At 47.0% G+C, this 20477-nt stretch overlaps 1 protein-coding gene across 5 annotated transcripts in view; it reads left to right on the top strand.

Moving 5' to 3' along the window:
- The window catches only part of ARHGEF6 (Rac/Cdc42 guanine nucleotide exchange factor 6), a 57372-nt gene that overhangs the window by 18524 nt on the left and 18371 nt on the right, over positions 1-20477 (top strand). For 4 of the 5 annotated variants that reach the window (XM_024203087.2, XM_024203086.2, XM_029911839.1 and 1 more), the window contains 8 exons: positions 594-721; positions 1429-1630; positions 5966-6036; positions 7281-7375; positions 9237-9332; positions 11194-11316; positions 13465-13603; positions 18076-18135. In XM_024203087.2, coding sequence (XP_024058855.1) covers positions 594-721; positions 1429-1630; positions 5966-6036; positions 7281-7375; positions 9237-9332; positions 11194-11316; positions 13465-13603; positions 18076-18135 — 914 coding nt within the window. Of the gene's footprint in view, positions 1-593; positions 722-1428; positions 1631-5965; positions 6037-7280; positions 7376-9236; positions 9333-11193; positions 11317-13464; positions 13604-18075; positions 18136-20477 lie in introns of those variants that run through there. The other variant, XM_029911838.1, reaches the window with a different exon arrangement.

The following is a 20477-nucleotide window of genomic DNA, read 5'->3' as shown; positions in this document are numbered from 1 at the left end:
GAAAATTCTGTTGTGCAGGGACCGGATAGTTCATGGGATTGATAGTGGTATAAGCAGTTTCTAATACTTATGCCGCTGGTTTAAATGTAGCTCAGGTCTGTAGTGACCAACAGGTTTTTATCACCTGACAAATATTGTAAGTGGCTAGAGTAGAAACAAGTACTGTAAACGTATTGGTCATGAAATATAGCCATAAATACCAGCCACCCACTTATCTCCTACATCTTATGGAGGTGGCATTGAGAATAGAGACCAAGAACTTAATTCCAAAACTGCAAGCTCTGTCTGTTGGAACAGAGGAAGAATCTCCACTAGCTGTCTGTAGGGATTTATTTTTCCTGTAGTTTTCTGTCAGTCATTAGAGAATCTCTTATCATGCTAAAATGTAACACATTTTAAACTATTTATTGACATGGTTAATGGCATTGGTCCAGTCAAAATAAGCACGGCAGCATTCCGCTGTCTGCTCTGAGCCCCTAAATATTTGGGGACTTTATAGTTCTGTGCATTTATTTGTTCTCTTAATTGTGAGGAAATAGAGACAATTTTGTAAAACACAGATTACATTTCAGTTTATGTTTTTCCTTCAACAGATCAGCCATCAGAAAGGCCATGTTCACGTTTATCATCTCATAGCTCGGCTGCCAGCAGCTCCCAGACTAATTTACACGGAACAACATCTATAACTTCAAGAGTGTTAAGGAGGCAGTCGAAACCTGTGGTACTCTTGATTTAAAATCTAATATCAAGCATAATGGTGACAACCATTGATCTATCATAGAAAGAGGGAGCACATTCTAGTGACTAGAGCAGAGGACTGGGAATCAGAGTTTAAGGCCATGTCTACACTACCCGCCGGATCGGCGGGTAGTAATCGATCTATCAGGGATCGATTTATTGTGTCTCACCTAGACACGATAAATCGATCCCCGAATCGAAGTCCCGTACTCCACCTCGGCAGGAGGAGTAAGCGGAGTCGACAGGGGAGCCGCGGCGGTCGACTTGCCGCCGTGAGGACGGCTAGGTAAATCGAACTAAGATATTTCGACTTCAGCTATGCGAATAGCGTAGCTGAAGTTGCGTATCTTAGATCGACCCCTCCACCCCCAGTGTAGACCAGCCCTGAGTTCTGTTCCCAGCCCTGTAACTGGATTGCTATATGATCCTGAGCAAGTCAAAGGGCTTCTCTGAGCTTCAGCATATCTGTCTGCAAAATGAGTATACTAATACTTATCTGCCTCTCATGCCATTGTGAAGGTTAATTATTGCTTATAAGAGACATTAAGATCCTCTGATGGAAGGTTTTATATAAGGGGGTGATATTATTGCTGTTATGAAAATGCAAACAATAGTATCCTCATGACCTTAGTATAATTTTGGTTACCCCTTGAATTGGTTTCTAATACTCTTTAATGTTTGTTTCCTTAGGAGATGGTCGAAAATGGTAGTTATCAGTTGGTGGTAAAGGCTAGGTTCAATTTTAAGCAGACCAATGAAGATGAGCTCTCGGTGAATAAAGGAGACATTATTTATGTCACCAGAGTTGAAGAAGGGGGCTGGTGGGAAGGTACATTGAATGGAAAAACAGGCTGGTTCCCCAGTAACTACGTCAAAGAAATCAAGTCTGCCGGTAAGCAAATCTTCAGTGGCTCATTGAATAACAGGATAATGCAGTTTGTCCCCTGACGCCTTTCAGGAATTGCAGTTATTTGTTAAGCACTGTTAGCGTGCTCAGTGCTGTACCAGAAATAGTGACCAGAATAGGGATAGAAGGAGACAGCCCTGCCCTTTGCACGCCTTGCTCTGCAGCTTCTTCCCACCTCAACCTAGCACTCCCATCTGAAACTGCACAGCCCCAACGGCACAGAGTGGGAGCAGAGTAGCTTCCCTGGCTTTAGAAACGGGAAGAGCATGCTGTGCTGACTCCATGGCATTTGCCTTCAATTTTAAGTGGGGGCCAGTTGGTCTCTCCAGTTTCTAAGCACAGAGCTCGCTTTCTGTTGAGGACCTTTCTATGTGTCTGGTGCATATTTTCCTTTTGATGTAGCCATTCCTGGAAGCAGTATCATGAACGCTCACAATTTCAGCGTGGAAGCCAGCAATAACTACATGGCCATAGGGAACGATTCCTTTGTTTATATGTAGCTCTGGCTGATTTCACAGAGTATGCTTTATCTAGATGCATCTTCAGCTGCAGGCACCATAAGAGAAGAGAACCGGTCTGATGAAATCTTAACTCCTTTCAGTTTTGCCTTGAATTTCCTGTACATTTTCAGAAATTTAACTTTTCATAATTATGCAACAATCATGACGTCAGAACTCATCCTGGTTAACTGCCCTCTTGTGGTTCCAATTCCATTTAAATAGAGCTCCCCATGTTAGATCTGTTACGCCTTTGGAGCCACTTTGTGATGACGAATGTTGTATTTTTGGAAACAAAGTTTTACCTTTTAATTATTATTGTTTATTACAGCAGGGTCTAGAAGCCCTAACCAAGATCGGTATATTATTGTGCTAGGACATAGGTATAGTTAGAGACAGTCCCTGCCCTGAAGAGCTTACAATGTAAATAGACTCTGTGTGTGTGTGTGTGTGGGCGGGGGGGGGGGGGAGGGGGGGAGGGACTGAGGCACTGAGCGAGGAAGTGACTTGCCCAAAGTCACCCAGCAGGTCAGTGGCAGAGCTGGAAATAGGTCTCCTTATTCCCATTCCAGTGCCTGGTCCACTAGCCCACACTCCTTCAGTGTATCTATGAGTTTATTTCACTACTGGTGCAAGTAGTGATACATAGAACGCATCGCTTTGATACATGCGGAGTTACAGGCTGCAATATAAACATGGCCATAAGATCAGTCCTTCCGCTATTTCCCTTTGTATAAGGAAAACATAACAGCTGCACCCAGACTTTACAGTGGAGCCATAGGGTCTGTCTCCACTTCAACCCCCCTTTCCCCCGGTGGCAGCGGGTCTCAGAGCCTGGGTCAACTGAGTCGGGCTTGTACAATGGGGCTAACGCTAGAAGTGTAGATGTTCTTGCCTGGGCTCTGAGACCCACCCTCCTGGCTGGGTCTCAGAGCCAGGCTCCAGCTGAGCGGCAACGTCTGCACTGCTGGTTTCAGCTGGGTAGTGTGAGCCCCGTGAGCCCAAGTCAGTTGACCAAGACTCTGAGACTTGCTGCTGCAGGTTTTTCAAAGAATGAGTCTATCAGGGAAAGCCGGGGGGAGGGCCCGGGGGAGGGGGGGCGGGACGATGAAACAAATGTCAGTCACATGAAGCAGAAAAATGAAGGTTTCTTAAAGAAAGAGCAAGGGGCCACACTGGAGCGAATCTCCCAGCGAGCCCAAGAGTAGCACGACAGCCTTTTGATCTGTAAATCTGTTCGCCTCCAATCCTCCCTCTAGTACCCAGCGGAAGTAGCTCCACAGGGTGCTAGGGATTCACTGGGCAAAGGCTGCAGGGCAAGAGCAGTAGTAATAAGTAGCCTGTATGCCAGCTCTAGGCCCTGCCCCTCCCCCCCCATATCTGGGGGTGGAGATGGACTAGAGAATCCACATAGCTGCTGAACCTGTAACCTCACCCTGCCTCCTGACACCCCCCCCATTCCCGCGCCCTGGTTCATGTGCTCATGCCAGGAGCTCGTCCAGAGCTGGGCATGCAGAAGGGATTGGCTGTGTTTGTCAAGGGCCTCCAGGCGTACGGAGGAAGGGGCAGGTTTGGGCTGTCAAGCAGGAAGCAGTTACCTGTTCGCCAGGTAACTGCAGACTGGCTTGTGACGTTTGAGTGGAGGTGGGGGTGGTTTCAGGGAGCTGTTCCCCCCCCCTCGTGCGCTGAGTTTTGGAATCTGGTTTTTAAAGAGTGGGGAAAGTTTTCAAAGGTGGGAGCTTAACGTTAGGCCTTTAGATCCATATTTAGGCACCTGCCTGATCCAACTCTCATTAAGTCAACTGGAGTCTTTCCATTGACTTCAGTGGAGCTGAATCAGACCCTTTGTGGCCAGAATTTTGGAGGTGAGCATGGCCTGTTGCCATGGATTTTTTCCCCTATTTTGGGGATAGATGGACCTTGTGCTGGCCCTCTGCACAGGCTTGACAATAGCCCAGCGTGGACAGGCCCAATTTGTATAGAGAGCCAATGAACCAAACTGCAAACCCTGTATAGGATGGAAACCACTTCAAGCCAGGGGGTGCAGCAGCAGCCCCAGCGCCCTGAGCTCCAGCACCTATGGGCAGGCCCTGTGCCCGCTGTTCTGCTAACGTCTTGCAGGGTTGACCCTGCACAGACACTCCAGTGTCATGCAGGCACTGCTCGTTGGGCCAGGCTTCATGGAGGGTTTGCAGTCTGCACAGAAGGGGACGGCACTAAAATGGCCTGAGTTCTTCACCTGTGACGTCTGCCAAGACATGGACTCTGGTATCCCGAGGGAAAAAGCCAGTACATACACATGCACCCCTGTCCCCTAAAGCAAGTTAAAGCTCAGAAAGGGCCTGAACCAAAGCCCCCTAGGCCAAGTTAATAGAGGCTGTAGATAAATTTGTTGCAGGTTTATAATTAAAGTCTCTATATAACACGACAGCAGATGTTAGAACACAGACATTAACGCTCATTGATTCAGTTACCTTTGCAGCTTGATTGCATCTGCAGAAGAGTGTCGCTCTGCCTTTTTTCAGTGCTGCAGTCGCATGATGCTATTTGCGCTCGCGCTGTATCCTCAGTATATTTTTGGGGCCATAATGTCTACCGGTGTGGAGTAAAGCATCATCGAGTGCTTTAAGTGATGCACAGGGACCCTCCGTGGAGGAGACAGGAAATGCTGCAAGGGCAATAAATAGAAAATACAACAAGCTGCAGTCTGAAATATGCTCAGTTTATCAATTTCAGCTTCTCCCCTATTATCTGTGTGACTGTGAGTGTGCTTTGGAGATTGCGAGAAGAGCACACACAGGACAAAATACCACTGTCTATTCTGCCTGGCAACCCTCAAGCTCTTCCTACATGTTCAGAGCTCCCACTAACACCAAGGGGAGCTTGGTACACCAAAGGAATGCAGGAATGAGCCCGTGGGCAGCCCATGTATGGGCTGATTACCTGTACAGATGGAGGAGCAGGGCATACCATCAAACCCGTTCTTCTAGACAGAGGAAACAACGCCCGAAATGGAAACGCCTCCTGGCAATTACCATGAATTGCACAGTCATAATGTGATTTCTTAGGCCCTTAAAGTTAAGAGCAGCTAAAGGCAGAGGTATTGTTCTCTTCCTTGTGAACCCACAGCGATTTGTCACTGCATGTTGTTGGCATGGTTAGCTTTTTCTAGGGAAAAGAGCAGTGCAACAGTGACTGTGAAGTGCGTGGGGAGGGGACAGACCAAATGGATAAAAGGGGCTACTGTGAGTCATCTTAGCAAATGGATGTAAGGGGAAGATGTTCTGTAGGTTGAACTTTCTGCCTTTCAGCTTTGGTCTGTTCCTCCCTTAATTTCAGTGAGGATTTTGCCTTTCAAAGGACTGCAGGGTTGGACCTCAACTTGCAACTTCTATTAAGGTGTGTTTAAATAAATCATGAATTAGAGATGGCCCACAGCAAAGCCCAGAAACCCAGAAGTCCCCAGAGTTAGAGTGTATGAAATCTGAATTCTGCGGATTGGCTGAATCAAAACCCCTGCTGCAAAACCCCCCAGCTGTTGCACGGTTGCCAGTTATTTCAGAAAAAACTTGTAAATACAGTATCATAGAATGGCTGTGTTGCAGTTCTGTCCAGACTTACACAGCTGTCAGTTTCATGCATGCATTCACTTTGCTTCAGGTTTCATTTAAAAACCCCTGCAATTGGGCTTCTCTTTTTTTTTCTGTGACCTTGTGACTTTTTGCAGTCTGCTGGACAAGATACAGATGTGGATTTTCCTGATAGGATGATGGCAGTTCTGCTTTATAATTTACAGGGTTTTTTGTTGTTTTTTTTTGTTCAGATAAACCACTCTCTCCCAAAGCATTAAAAGGACAGGAAAGCCCTCAACTTACAAAGAATTATTATACGGTGGTAAGTTTTAAAGCATTGATAGTATGTTTTAATAAGCAGAGCACTATATTTATCCTCTGGACCAGATCCTCAGGTGATATAAATTGTCGCAGCTTCACTGAAGTCCTTGGAGCTAATTTAATTTATGCCAACCGAGGATCTGGCAGTTTGTGTTTAAATTTAACTATTGAGACTTCACCGGTTCAAGATGTCTGCTTGGCTATCGAGAATGACACATATAAGATGCTACAGTATGTGAGAGAGAGAGAGAAACTCAAAATAGAGAGCCCAGATAGAAGAGCAAAGATGGAAGTTCAGTAAGTTGCGAGATTGGTATTTAAAAAAAAAATTGTTTTTGTTCCATTTTATTATTTCTGATGTAAATTATGTATCTTCATATAAGTCAGAAGGTAATCGGGTTTGTGATGGAGCAAGGCAAAATTAAACTGAGAGGTAAAATAAGCATTGCCCCATGGCATAAGAGAGAGTTAAAATATCTGCATTTGGACATACAGACTGGATGGCAGAGGTTAAATGCATATGTCAGTATAGCAAAATATATTTTGTACAAACCAGCTGAAACAGCACATGCCCAGTGCTGAAAACCTGGACTAGGAACAGCCTCATCTGTCTCTAGAGCTTGATCTACAGTAAGAAAGCTGCTGTTCGCTGACAAAGGGTAACTGCAGTGGGTCTTGCTGCACCAGTGCTGAAAAAAGATTAACTGCCAAGGTAGGCAGGCGAGGCGTGATGACTGAGCCGTGGTCTGGGCTGAAACAGTGTTGAACTGGGCTTAGTCCTGTCTACTCTTGCAGTTAAACTGTTTTGATCTAGCACTAGTCCAGTTGCATGTGATTTGTGTGTAGTTACTGTGCCTGCATGCTTTCCCAGTCAGTATTGGCATAGCCAAATAGCCACTTATGCATGCAAATGGCCGTTTGTGGGGGCAAATACCTAATCTGCCTGTGCATTTACATTATGTTCCAATAGCATAAAAGAGAAGTCAAGAAGGAGCAGCTTCTAAGGTTTATTTTTACTGCTTTCCTGGGACACTCTGCACCTTGTGAGATCAAATCTGTAATTTGAAACCTCATGCCAGTTTTGCACAGTTTCTGTCTTGCATTAGCATGTTCTTCAGGCATTAATAAGTCAGAGGTGGATTTAAAATATGTTTCCAGGTTGCTCTGTTGTTGGAAGCTGATGTTGTAGTCACACACCTAGTCATTAGTGCTGAGATCTGCTCTTTGTTCTCTCTCTCACTGTAGGTACTGCAAAGTATTCTGGAAACAGAACGTGACTATGCTAAGGAACTACAGTCACTTCTGGGAACTTACTTGAGACCCCTCCAATCCTATGACAAGTAAGACCCAAGTCAGTCTGTGATGACACAACACTTCAAAGCCTTTTCACTTTTGAATATTTAGGGACCATTTCTGCTCTTTAAAGGTACTCATGCAAAACCTCAGAATGTCTCTGTGATCAGGAAAAGAAAGCTTGTGATAGCTTCTGACTCTTCCTTTCCCTGCCTTTTTGCGTAGACATCTGATTGTGTGATGGATGATTAAATATGCAATTTTGATAGATATGATCACTACAGGCTCATACATGCAATTGTTCTCTCATGTGTATTCCCCTCCAATGTGCCTTATTTTGGCTGCTCAACTTCAAATGGGACCTCCTAGTCATTTCTTCAGTGGACATTATTTAGACCAGGCTATGATCTAGGAATTGCATTAATTATGGTTAGTCTGGCTCTTGTTTATTCTGAACTGGCTAACTAGTAAGCATTGCCCCGCTCTCTGTACATTGATCTGCTTGAAGTGTTTTCTTGTTCTCTACACATCATCCTGCAGTTATTGATAGCCAAAGTGATGTATGGACAACTGAGGGTCATTGTCAGGGTCTAGGTGCAGAAATAAGACATAGTCCAAAATGTTTTCCATCACTATCATGAGAAAAGCTGATGTGAATTTCAGATTCCATCTACATCCAATCACAAACTTAGGATTTTATCAAACCTTTGTCTTTCATTTGTCCAAACAATGGCATGTAGATATCTCTCTGTTGCCTACACATCAATAGGCTCACTGTGCATAAATTATTCCAGTCTCAGTAACCTGTCTCTTAGGCTTACTGCATTGGCTTTATAATCATCTGTCCTAGGTAGCAGCATAAATAGGCACAGCATGCATGCTTGGATAATTCCATCTAGCAGAGCCAGCCACCCTCTCTTTAGAAGTTGTGCAGTTGTAACCGTGGCGTAGCGGTATCTCTGGATTCTGATGCTGCATACTGTGAGGAGAACGTAGAACTTCAGTAGGTTACAAGCGCAGAGGTCAAACACATAGCCTTTTTCCAGTTTGGAGAGATCTGAGGGCAGAATCTCAAGCCCTTCATATTTTCTATGGGAACAAAGTTTCTGGTTTTTAAGTCACATTGTGTCCAGATTCCCTCAAACCTTTGGAAATATTTGTGTGGATAAATTCAGCAATGGAAAAGTCTCAAGACCCCAGCCTTTCTTCCCCACAGGATGCATGTTGGCCTTCTTAGTCACAGTTCTTATCCTGGGATCCAGGGGCACAACACTAGGTGATGTGACTTTCTCGTATTGCTGTAACAATCGTATCTAGAAGTCTGATTTATCACAGAACTGTAGAGAGCACAAAGGGGAGTAAGGCTGAAATGTCCGAGGGTGCTGAGATGATGATGGGAAGACTAGCAGGAAGTGCAGGGAGCACAGAGATTGTCATTGTAATTTGTATGCAATAGCTCCTAAATGCTAGGTGCTCTACAAAGTCCATCCCTGGAAGACGTTACAATCTAAAGCTCCAATCTTGCAACATGAGTCAGGGTTGGCCTGCCTATGAATACTATTCTGCCCGTATCTCTGTGTCTACATCCTCCTTCTCTGCCCCCAGAAGAAATCCTGTCTATATCAATGAGGACAATTAAACAATGTGAGACGATTACGGGATTAAAATACAATTCAGTTAATCCTTGATAGCAAACATCTTCTATAAGGTATTATTTGTGTATCATGAATTTTGGTTTTGTATTTCATTACATTAATTTGTGTTTCTGTTGGAACAAATATTTTAAATCTCCCATATTTTGAACAGGTTATTTGGAGATGTTCTCAGATGTTTTTTTTTAATAAGAGATTTGTTTTGAATCACTCCAAAGTACCTGTCAAGTACTATTCAGTATTTTAATTCTTTCAGGCTAAGCGTGGTGGATATTGCATCTTTACTGGGAAATTTTGAGGAAATATGTTCGTTTCAGCTAACACTGAATCAAGCCTTGGAAGAATGTGCAAAGTAAGCATCTGCCATTGCAATTAAGGGTGATGAGTTACTAACCTGTGGTTAAAAAGAATACAAAGGCCTATTTATTAACCTTGCGCCTAGCTACTGTCTGTACATTTGTTTTAATGTAGAAGGAGGAGCTAGAGAAGGCTGTCATCAGTGCTCAGAGGGTAAGAGAAGGTAATAGAAATAGTGACATGTGTACCTCTGAAGTGTCTTCTGAACTGCCCTGCTTAGAAACAGAAAGTGAAGACTGGCATTTGCCTTTAGGAGACCGATGCCAAGTCCCATTGGAAGTCAGGGGAAACTAGGTGTCTAAGGGCTGGTCTATACTTAGCCGCCAGTTCGGCGGCTGGAAATCGAACTTCCGGGTTCGATTTATCGCGTCTGGTCTGGACGCGATAAGTCGAACCAGGAAGTGCTCGCCGTCGACTGCGGTACTCCAGCTCAACGAGAGGAGTACCGCGGAGTCGACGGGGGAGCCTGCCTGCCGCGAGTGGACCGCGTCTGAACCGCGGTAAGTTCGAAGTAAGGTATATCGACTTCAGCTACGTTATTCACGTAGCTGAAGTTGCGTACCTTACTTCGACTTGGGGGGTTAGTGTAGACCAGGCCTAACTCTCGTAAGCCTTTTTGAACAGTATCAACCTAAATCTTTTCCTTTCATCCCAAGCGAATGTACCATCCCCAGCTGTCAATGTGACCAGGGCAGAGCCTGGGCTAGAACTGGGAGAAATGGATAGTTCTGTCCCATCCCTCTTACTGGGGATGGCTGAAAAGAGAAAAAGAAAGATGACTAACGGGATAGGGGTGTGGGGAAGCTGGTCAAAATAGCAGAATCATTTCAGACTCTGGGCTTCCTTTCTCTCTCTCATCTCCTATTCAAGCACTGCACAGAGCTTCTGAGGGAAGGAGCCATGCAGGACAGAGGCTCCTTTGCCCCAAAGCAACAGGCCAGAGATGTCGGCGAGAACACTCACACTTCATTAAGCAGCCACAGCAGAGACCTGAGAGGCACTTCCATGTGTGTCCTCAGCTATGGAGTGTTTGACCAGCTAAAGTTACAGCACCCCAGCTAGAATTCTGAGCTAGAGCTGTCACTGAAGGCTCTACGTGTGTTCTGTCTTAGGGTGGGCTAAGCACTCTACATCAACTAACAGATGTATTGGAGCATAAGCTTTTGTGGGTGAAAAGCTCATGCTCCAATACATCTGTTAGTCTATAAGGTGCCACAGGACTCTTTGTTGCTTTTTACAGATCCAGACTAACACGGCTACCCCTCTGATACTTGACACTCTACATCAATGGCTCTCAACCTTTCCAGACTACTGTACCCCTTTCAGGAGTCTGATTTGCCTTGCGTACCCCCAAGTTTCACCTCACTTAAAAAACGACTTGCTTACAAAATCAGACATAAAAATACAAAAGTGTCACAGCACACTGTTACTGAAAAATTGCTGACTTTTTCATTTTTACCATATAATTCTAAAATAAATGAATTGGAATATAAATATTGTACTTACATTTCAGTGTATAGTATGTAGAGCAGTATAAACAAGCCATTGTCTGTATGAAATTTTAGTTTGTACTGACTTTGCTAGTGCTTTTTATGTAGCCTGTTGTAAAACTAGGGGAAATATCTAGATGAGTTGATGTATCCCCTGGAAGACCTCTGTGTATCCCCATGGGTACGTGTATCCTTGGTTGAGAACCACTGCTCTACATAGCTGAATTTCTACCTCAGCTAGCACTGACAGCTGGTTATGAAATACAGTGTGTCCATTTCACTGATGCTTTGTCATGTCTGAGGACCTGGCTCATTAACTCTTGTTTCAATGACATGCTCTGAAGATGTTGCTGCTTCTATTTGCAGGCTTCCCGAGAACCAGCAGAGAGTGGGAGGCTGTTTTATGAACCTGATGCCACAGTTCCGATCTCTGTACCTCACGTATTGCGCTAACCACCCTTCCGCTGTTAACGTGCTAACCCAACACAGGTCAGCAACGGCTTGTGTCGAAAGAGCAAACCATCCGTTTTTTAACAATGCCAAGTCCAGCCAGGGCCTTTGCCTGGGATCTCAACAACAGGATCCAAAGGCAACATGATTGCACGGAGCCTTTCCAAAGACCCTGTGTGTGTGCAGAGGAACCTGCCACCATGCAGAGCAACCTGTGCTCACCCGCCTCCATGGCAAGGTCACACAAGCATCTCACATGATACTGACATGCTGATATCCGGGTCTGATCCTGTGAGGTTCAAACACCTTCAACTTGCATTCACTTACTTGAGGGGGCTCCACACCTCTTGGGATCAGGCCCCAAATACGGCCTGAAGAGGCTTGAAATGGAGGTTTGCTCAGCAAACCACAAAGAGGCCACGCAGTTCTGTACGTGATTGCACTAATCACTGCAACATTCTCATTCAAGGTGTGACTCCTGGGCAGACACCTGCATGTGCCTTAGCTTTATATTGTCAACTGAGAACTAAGAGAGTCCTCTGAGCGGGCAGGCTACTGCTGCGTTCCCCGCAGTGCTGCTTAGCTCTCCTGCACACAGCTGTGAAAGCAGTGACCTCAGCCCAGGGGCTGAGTTCTGGCATTTTTAAAATGAAGGCCTTTAACATGTTTCTCTTGTAACACATGTGATTGTAATTTAGCCTAATTACAGTCCTGGCTATTGTAAGTGGCTGCTTCATTCAGTTCATTAGCCAGAGAATGTTTAAAATGCGCGTCTAACTGATCTGTTTTGGTGAATATGCTGATACCCACAAAATGTGCTCTCCAAAGTGTTATGAGCCAAAGCTGAGCATGTTGTGCATGTTTAGTAGGTACCAAGGCCAAAACAGACCATTGTGATCATCCAGTCTGATCTGGAAAACACAGATCATAGAACTTCCCCAAAATAATTCCTAGAGCAGAGCTTTTAGAAAACCATCCCATCATGATTTTAAAATGGCCAGTGATGGAGACTCCACCACGACCCTTGGAACAACTTCCAATGTTTAATTAGCCTCACTGGGTAAAATTTACGCTTTATTTTCAGTCTGAATTTTTCTAGCTTCAACTTCCAGCCATTGGATTGTGTTAGATTGGATTGTGTCCACTGGGTTGTGTTAGCCCTTTCTCTGCTTGATTGAAGAGCCCATTTTTAAGTATTTGTTTCCCATGGAGGTACTTATAGACTGTAATTAAGTCACTCCTCAACCTCTCTTTGTTCAGCTAAATAGACGGAGCTCTTTGAGTCTGTCACTGTAAGCTGTGTTTTCTAATCCTTTAATCATTCTTTGGCTCTTCTCTGAACCGTCTCCAATTTAGCAACATTGTTCTTGAATTGTGGACGCAGTCTTCCAGCAGTGGGCACTGGTAACTTAGTGATCTCTATCAAGTGTGTTCTCTAGAAAGGAAACCCTGCTTACTACTCCCAATGGGTTGTTCAGGCACCCAGCAGCAAGTGGATCCAGGGTGCCCATGCCTCATGCCACAGGAGAGAGGCCTAGCGGTGGTAGGCAGAGCCCTGGCAGTGCTTGGCATGCCGACGCTACAGCAGCTTGTAACAACAGCCCCTACTTGCCATCTAACATGAGCAACTGTCATTACAAATGTATTCTCCGGAACTGTACATTGGGCCTGCGTTGTGTCTGGGTCCTGGCACAGGTATGTAGGGGTGGGGGAAGGGTGCTAGGAGCCATCTCTCACTCCGGACTCCATGCCAAGGCCAGCTGCAGTGGGCGGGAGCACAGGTACTGCTCCTTCCTAGTGTTCCTGGGGTGCAAGTCACCGTACAGGAACTTGGTTTCCTACCCCTGCAGAGCTGGCCAGTGCACTAGTGTGGGGAGGTGGCTGCACCTACCCATGGTGGTTGCACAGCATGCACACGCCTGCAAAGCACCAGAGTTTTCCAGGGGCATGATTGCCTCCCCCCCTCCCCCGAACCCTCCTTGGGGAGCAGTAGCCTTGATCTGCCAGAACCCCAGCCTGGCCCTCTCTGGCCCACTGTGTTTGCATCAGCTGGCAAATGTAGAAGAAGCTGGATTTCTTTTGCAATGGAGTGTAGCTCAGAACTGGGCCACTGTTATTTGGACAGTGAAGGCATTAGTAAAACATGGCCCTTAGAGGCTGGTGAACTTTCCTTGTCTCTGTTTATAGTGATGAACTGGAGAAGTTTATGGAGAACCAGGGCGCGTCCAACCCAGGGATTTTGATCTTAACAACAAGCCTCAGCAAACCCTTCATGAGACTGGATAAGTACGTCACCCTTCTCCAAGAACTGGAGCGGCACATGGAGGTAAATGAAACATAGCGTCTGCCGGGCAGATCATGGGTGGGGTTTTGTGCTGCCAAAAAAACTGCATTGAGAATTGCTTGTACCCGGGGTCCTTCTGTCTAGATATTGAGGGGGGGCCCCCACTACTGTAGTAACTGAGCACCCCACATGCTTCAACATATTTCTCCTCACACGCCCCTGTAAGGTAGGACAGTGCCATCATCCCCAATCTTCTGGCACGGAGGAATTAGAGGCTGGCCCAAGGTCACACAGGAAATTTGTGGCAGAACGAGGAACTAAGCTTGGGTCTTCCAAGTCGGAGACTAGCACCCTAACTCCTGGGCCATTCTTACTCTCAGGCCTTATAGCTGCCTCTAATCATGATGCTTAATCAGGTTCAAAGTGCTCTACTCTAACATGGGTCAACTGAGCAGTGAGGGCAGGGCCCAGCTGGGTCACAGCCACTGTGCTGTCGCCCACGTAGAGACTTAGTGCGTCAGCTCCCCCTCCTGAAAGCTGCAAGCTCTCAGCCGCTCATCCTCCAGCACCTTACCCGGGGTGGCCCTGAGCCCTGCCCTCTGGACACTGCAGCAGCAGGAGGGAGATATGAGAGGGCAGGGGGCTCTCGGACACCGTGGCAGTGAGGGCTATGAAAGTAGTGGGTGCCTAGGCTAACGAGATAGGAGGTGAAGAGGTGAGGGCAGCAGATTGGCCAGCACTCTCATTTTGAGCAGGGCAGATTTTGGCCTCTGCCCTGGGTCCCCATGTTGTGTCCTTGAGGAGCTGGACCAAAATAGATGTTTTGTTTGCAATTCTTGTCTGCGGCCACAAGAGGCCACTGCTCCCAGCGTAGCAACCAAAGGCTGCTCTGCTGTTGCGCCGGGCTTCTCCCAGCACAAGTGCACTCATACCAGAGAGGCAGCTGCTCTGCTCAGGCACCAGGAGTATCCATGAACAGACCCTCCCAGTGGCAAGCGAGACCCCTGCAGGCAGCAGGAGCACACAGTGGGGAGAGGGCAATGAGGAAGGAGGGGATACAACCAGGGTGGGGCAGAGGAAGAGTGGAAACGGGGCTAGTGCAGGCAAGGAGGAGCTACCCCGGGAAAACTGCTGAGGTACAAGCAGAGCTGGTGGCACCAGATGGGGAGCAGGCCCCTAGAGGGTGGATGGGAGAGGCTGCTCACCCGCTGTGGAGGTGGGGATTTCTGGAGAAGGGTCTGGTGAGGCTCCGGTGTTAGGCCCCTCTTCCGGAGGGTTTGCCCAAGGCAGCTCCCACTCAGCTGCTTGTGGAGTTGCTGCTGTCCCGTGTGCTTGCAGCACTGGGTGAATTGGCGAGGAGCTGTGACGCTCTGCGGCAGTCATGGTGGGCCACATGTGCTGAACGCAGGAGGCGGCAGAGAGTCCTGGCACCAGGGCAGGGCTCTGAGAAATGCCCAAAGTAAGCTCAGTTTCGAGGCTTGCTAAATAAGATATTTATATTTTTGGAAAGCTTCTACAGTTCCCCACAAGCTTCCATGTCGCTGGCTTATTTGGAAATTTGGCCCTAGCAAAATGTATCAAATGCTGACAGCAGCAGAGGGGTGAGAGAGGGGAGATCAGGTCGCCTGGGTACGGCACCGGGATAGGATTCAGTCCCAGAGGACACATTTTATCCAGACTTTTTATCCAAAACACAGCTCAGCTCTGGGTTGGCAACTAGAGGCTTGTTCACACCAGGGAAGTGTCCTAAAAATGTCCTACCATTGTTAACCTAGGTTCAGGTGAGCCGCTGTGTTAAAAACCCTAGTACAGATAATCCATCTGGTTGCTGACGCTGTTTCTGCCCAGGCCAGCTATGTCTGTGTAACCCAGTGGGCTCCCACCTTTTTATTCCCAAGATCACTTTTTGAATTTAAGGGCAACCCAGGATCTATCCCGCCCTTTCCTCAAGGCCCCGCCCCTTCCCCAAAGCCCCGCCCCACTCACTCCATCCCCCCTCTCTCTGTTGCTCACTCTCCCCCACCCTCACTCACTTTCATCAGGCTGGGGAAGGGAGTTGGGGTTTGGGAGGGGGTGCAGGCTCTGGGCTGGGGCCAAGGGGTTCACAGTGTGGGAGTGGGCTCAGGGCTGGGGCAGGGGCTTGGGGTGTAGATGGGAATGCAGGGTGCGGGCTCTGGGAGGGAGTTTGGGTGCAGGGGCAGAGTGTTGGGGTGCAGGAGGGGGTATGGGGTGCTGGCTCTGGGAGGGTGTTCAAGGCTGGGGATTGGGGTGCAGGAGGGGGTATGGGGTGCTGGCTCTGGGAGGGGGCTCAGGGCTGGGGATTGGGGTGCAGGAGGGGGTATGGGGTGCTGGCTCTGGGAGGGTGTTCAAGGCTGGGGTTTGGGTGCAGGAGGAGGTTTGGGGAGCAGGAGGGGGTATGGGGTGCTGGCTCTGGGAGGCGGCTCAAGGCTGGGGTTTGGGTGCAGGAGGGGGTATGGGGTGCTGGCTCTGGGAGGGGGCTCAAGGCTGGGGTTTGGGTGCAGGAGGTGGGTATGGGGTGCTGGCTCTGGGAGGGGGCTCAGGGCTGGAGGTTGGGGTGAAGCCTCCCGCTGGGCAGCACTTACCTCCAGCAGCTCCCGGTCTGCGGCTGCTGCTCATGCAGGCTCCCTGCCTACCCTGGCTCCACGCCACTCCCAGAAGGGGCCAACGTGCCCCTGGGGGTGGGGGCACATGGCTCTGCACGCTGCTCCTCTCTGAAAGCACCGCCCCTGCAGCTCCCATTGGCCACAGCTTCCCGCTCCCGGCCAATGGGTGCTGCGGGGGCGGTGCTTGCAGGCAGGAGCAGCGCGTGGAGGGAGACCCCTGTCCCCACAACCCTCGGGGCTGTGGGGCACCGCTAGCCACTTTCGGGAGCAGGGTAGGGCCTGGACAGGCAGGGAGCCTGTCTTAGTTGCAGACCCACTGTGCCGCCGGAGATTGCGATCGCCTGGGAGATCCTCTAGGATCAACCAGTTGGTGACCACTGGTGTACACTGGTGTAACCCCTGCTTGCTAGATGTGGCGCCCTGTCCCCCTCAAGTGGCACCTCACCCAGCTAGAGATTGATGAGTCTGCCACAGCCTTAGCTAAGCGACATGTGGCTTTTAGCTTATGCAGTAGAGGTTCATATACTAAGCTTCAGAGGTCCCAGGTTCGATCCTGCCTGCTGATGACTGGGGTCTCTCCATGTTACATCTGCTCCAGGGAAAGCTCAGCCATGTTTTCTATAGCTGGGCTAAACAGGGCTTGGTCTGGTCTGCATATTGCACTTACATTCCTTCCAGCACCATCCCAGCTGTGCATGTCAGCAACGGCTAATGTTTCTAGTGTAGGGCCCAGGCTAGAGAGGGAACGGGGAAAAGAGACACTTCCCTACCTCTCTCACTGACTACTGCCCATGCTCCTCTGACTGCATGCCCACAGCGGTTGTGGCCAACACTCTAACCAAGGTGAGAGAAGAGCTGGAGGGTTGGTCAGACACAGGTCACCTCTTTGTGTTGGTTTCTAGATGGTGAACATGGTGAGTGGGTTTATACATGCTGCACCTTGTATGAGTGTATAAATCAAGGTGATAAGTAAATGTGATAGAAGTGGGAGTGGCTGTATGTTGTGAGCTTAATTTGTGCTGGGGCTTGCCAGGGCTGAGCCTCTGGGCTTGCTGCATCAGTTGTGAAAGTAAAAAAATTTTGCTTGAGCTCCCAGCCCCTATTCGTTTGAGTCCCAGCACCTGATTTGTTACAAATTAAGCACTGTCCTTGGCCCATCTGCCCATGACTGGCCCAGCTACCATGTCCAGCGACTGGGCTCTGGATTTTGGTTATAAAGAGGGTATAATGTATAGGCCAAATTCTGCCCACAGATCTGTGTGAACTACTCCCGTTGAAGTTGATGGGAGTTGTGTGTGTCTGTTCAATATCAGAACGGCCATATGCATACAGTGATGGAGGCAGAGACTAAGGGCAGTGTCCTGCCCTGATCTCTGCTCCTCTACCCTTCTGTTCTCTGTGCATGTGCAGAGCTCCCACTGACGTTAATGGGAATTCCATACCTGGGAGGCGATGCGGTGGAATATTTCATACGCGCGTCAAGATCTGTTTTGTGGACAAGAGAGCAGAACTTTGCCCTATACAATCTGGCACTGGGCTGTAGTTTTCTTTAAAAGCAATGTTTGGTTGAGCTGAAATGGTATCTATCCTTGATCCCTTTTCTTTTGTTCAACAGTTTTGCATCAGTACTTCACTTAGTTGCTTTATATCACATGAGGATGATGAAGGCAGTAGAAGAGTGAAGGATAGAACTTGGTGGGTCCTTCACCCCACTGGGATGTGCAGTTTCCTGGGCCATACTGCATACTCCCTGTGCTGAATGGCTGCAACCCAGCTCCATATGGCCATATAGAATTTCCATGGCTTTTAAACCATGGCAGTAATGGGGGAAAACTGCATTTCCAAATGCTGCTGCTATTCATAACTAACAAAGATTTCTTCCTTCGCTAGGAGGCACATCCGGATCATGAAGAGGTTTTGAAAGCATTCACATCTTTCAAGTCCCTTGTGGTAGGTGGCGATTCTCAAAATAGAGTGCTCCTTCTCTGTGCTGTGTTTCACAAAGAGTGAGTCAAGCCTGACATTTTCCTCCTTGTGAAAAGGTCTTTTAGAATGGAAAAGACGGGTTATGGAGACACCTTATTTGAAATTTTGCCTGACTTTGCCATCTGGTAGCATGTTCCAACAATTGCATTGTGATCTCTGTAGTGTGTAGTATCTAACTAGATAAAGAAACGTATTTTAAATGTGTGCCACATAAGGAAGCCACGTGTGGGTGGGGAGTTTCCTTTCATCTCTTTCCCCTTTACACCTTTGTCATTTTTGCTACATGTAATTGCACAATTCCTTACTCATTAAAATGAGCTATGAAGGATTAACACAAGTATATGACTCAACTGCCACTTCTAATAAAGAGATGCATTCCGGGCCTGATCCAGAGCCCGTTGATTTAATTGGGATTCTTTCCACTGGTATCCATGGCCTTGGGATCAGGTCCTTGTATATTATAAACATTTATAATACCATGTGAAATGGCAATACGTAGAGAAGCTATTAGTCTACTGTCTCTTTGTGTCTTTGCAAATAACAGTAAAGCAATCAGTAGCGAACATATTTCAATTAATCATTCCAAATCACTTTAGAACCTTTTTGCAAATGAAAGGAGAAAGAAAATCTTCCACATGGTTGACCGTTTTACTGGGGAAGGTTTAATGTTCAGTTATCAAGGAAGTTCTGTTCTGTGTCTCTTAAGCTACTGAATACCTTTCACTATAACCACTCCAGATGTGGTCCAGTTTCCTTCCTTCCTTAGCAGAGAAGATGCAAGTTTACAATGATTAGCGATGCAGATGAAGAAAGGAGGGAGGAGAAATTTCATAGAAAACAGGAAACAGGGTGTCACGTTACATTTACTTAGAAGCTCAACAATTTGCATTCATTATAGCAGATAATAGGGGAGTAATTCAGTTATATTAACTTCAAAATGGCTTTAAGCTTTAGAGATGCTAGTAATTTAAGGAGATTTGTACTTGAGCTATTCATGTATTAGGTCCTATTGTTAAACTGTCTGTGGTGCATAAGGTAAGATAAGCACTTAATTCTGCAAGGGACTCCAGCATCTGCAAATCTCGTAGGCTTCAATGGGATTTGCTGATGCTCAGCCCATCTCAGGATTGGGCTCTTACTTATCACTGTAGTGTACTTACTATATGTCTGAGGTTAAATGGTCAAAGAGTTAAATTCTACCTTCAGATATGCGTGCATGACTCTCATGGAGTCAGGGATCAGTCAAGCGTATGCTTCCAAGCACAGTGTGTTGGTTGCACAAAGCTAACGAAAATGCTATTTGTAGCCCTGTCGTAGCAGCAGGGTGATATAATACAGTGGTTTTAGGGATTGCAGAAAACTTTTGTAGGTTTTATGTGGGTTTGCATCTCCTAAACTGCAGGTTCAGCCAATCAGGGTCACAGAAGACCTGCCATGTGACTTGTACCGCATGACTTTTGGCACAAAGTTTTGCAAACCAAAAGGAAACCACTAAACTCTGGTTCTAAAAATGAGTGCTTCAAGGGGCTCCTCCTTCAGCCACAGCGAAAGGGTCACAGACCCTGAAGGATTTGTACAAAACTGGCTGAAATCCTGAGTTTGAAATGGAGTAAGAAATAAGAGCTTGGCCAGCGTGAGGACTGAGTAAAAATTGAGACAAGGCTCGGCCTTGCAGGATTTTTCCTCCCAAGTCATCAGAACTTCACCTTATATCAGGTTCCATAATGAACTGCTTCCACAGCCCCACTGAGTAGTGCATGTGCTTTCGGACAAGATCCTGCAATCCTTGCTCAGTCAGCCCCTCCATTGACTTCACTGGGAATTTTGCCTGTGTACACACTGTATAAAGATTTCAGGAGTTAGGGCCTGATCCAAAGCCTATTGAAGTCAATGAGAGTTTTCCCATTGACTGCAGAGTGCTTCGGACCAGGCCCTTTGCCCTCAGAGCGTGAGATCATGTATGTATAATCACTACTCCTGAACCTAGATACAATTAATAAGACTAAATTTCTAATGACATTGTTAGGTTTTTTTAAATGTAAATTTTTCAGAGCAGCCCCTGCATTTTCTTTTTCATTTGTATCTTGTATAATTATTTCCATGTGGCAACTAAGGCAGCTGGAAAGAAGAGCAACACATTTTGCTCATTGGAGCTGTACGGATTTAGACAGGCTGAGTGTTTGGCCCATTCTGTTGAACTATAACTAGATATTCTGGTTTTAGGTCAACTTAAATGGATTCCTTTTAAGTTATTTTATTCCTCTGTCTACGTCCTCAAGATGTGCAAAATTCACAGTTTTTGTTAT

This window comes from Terrapene carolina, unplaced genomic scaffold, assembly GCF_002925995.2.
Source record: "Terrapene carolina triunguis isolate 2854851 unplaced genomic scaffold, T_m_triunguis-2.0 Scaffold131, whole genome shotgun sequence".
Taxonomy (NCBI): Eukaryota; Metazoa; Chordata; order Testudines; family Emydidae; genus Terrapene; species Terrapene triunguis.
Note: the sequence above shows the minus strand (reverse complement) of the source record. Positions and strands in the feature narration are given on the sequence as shown.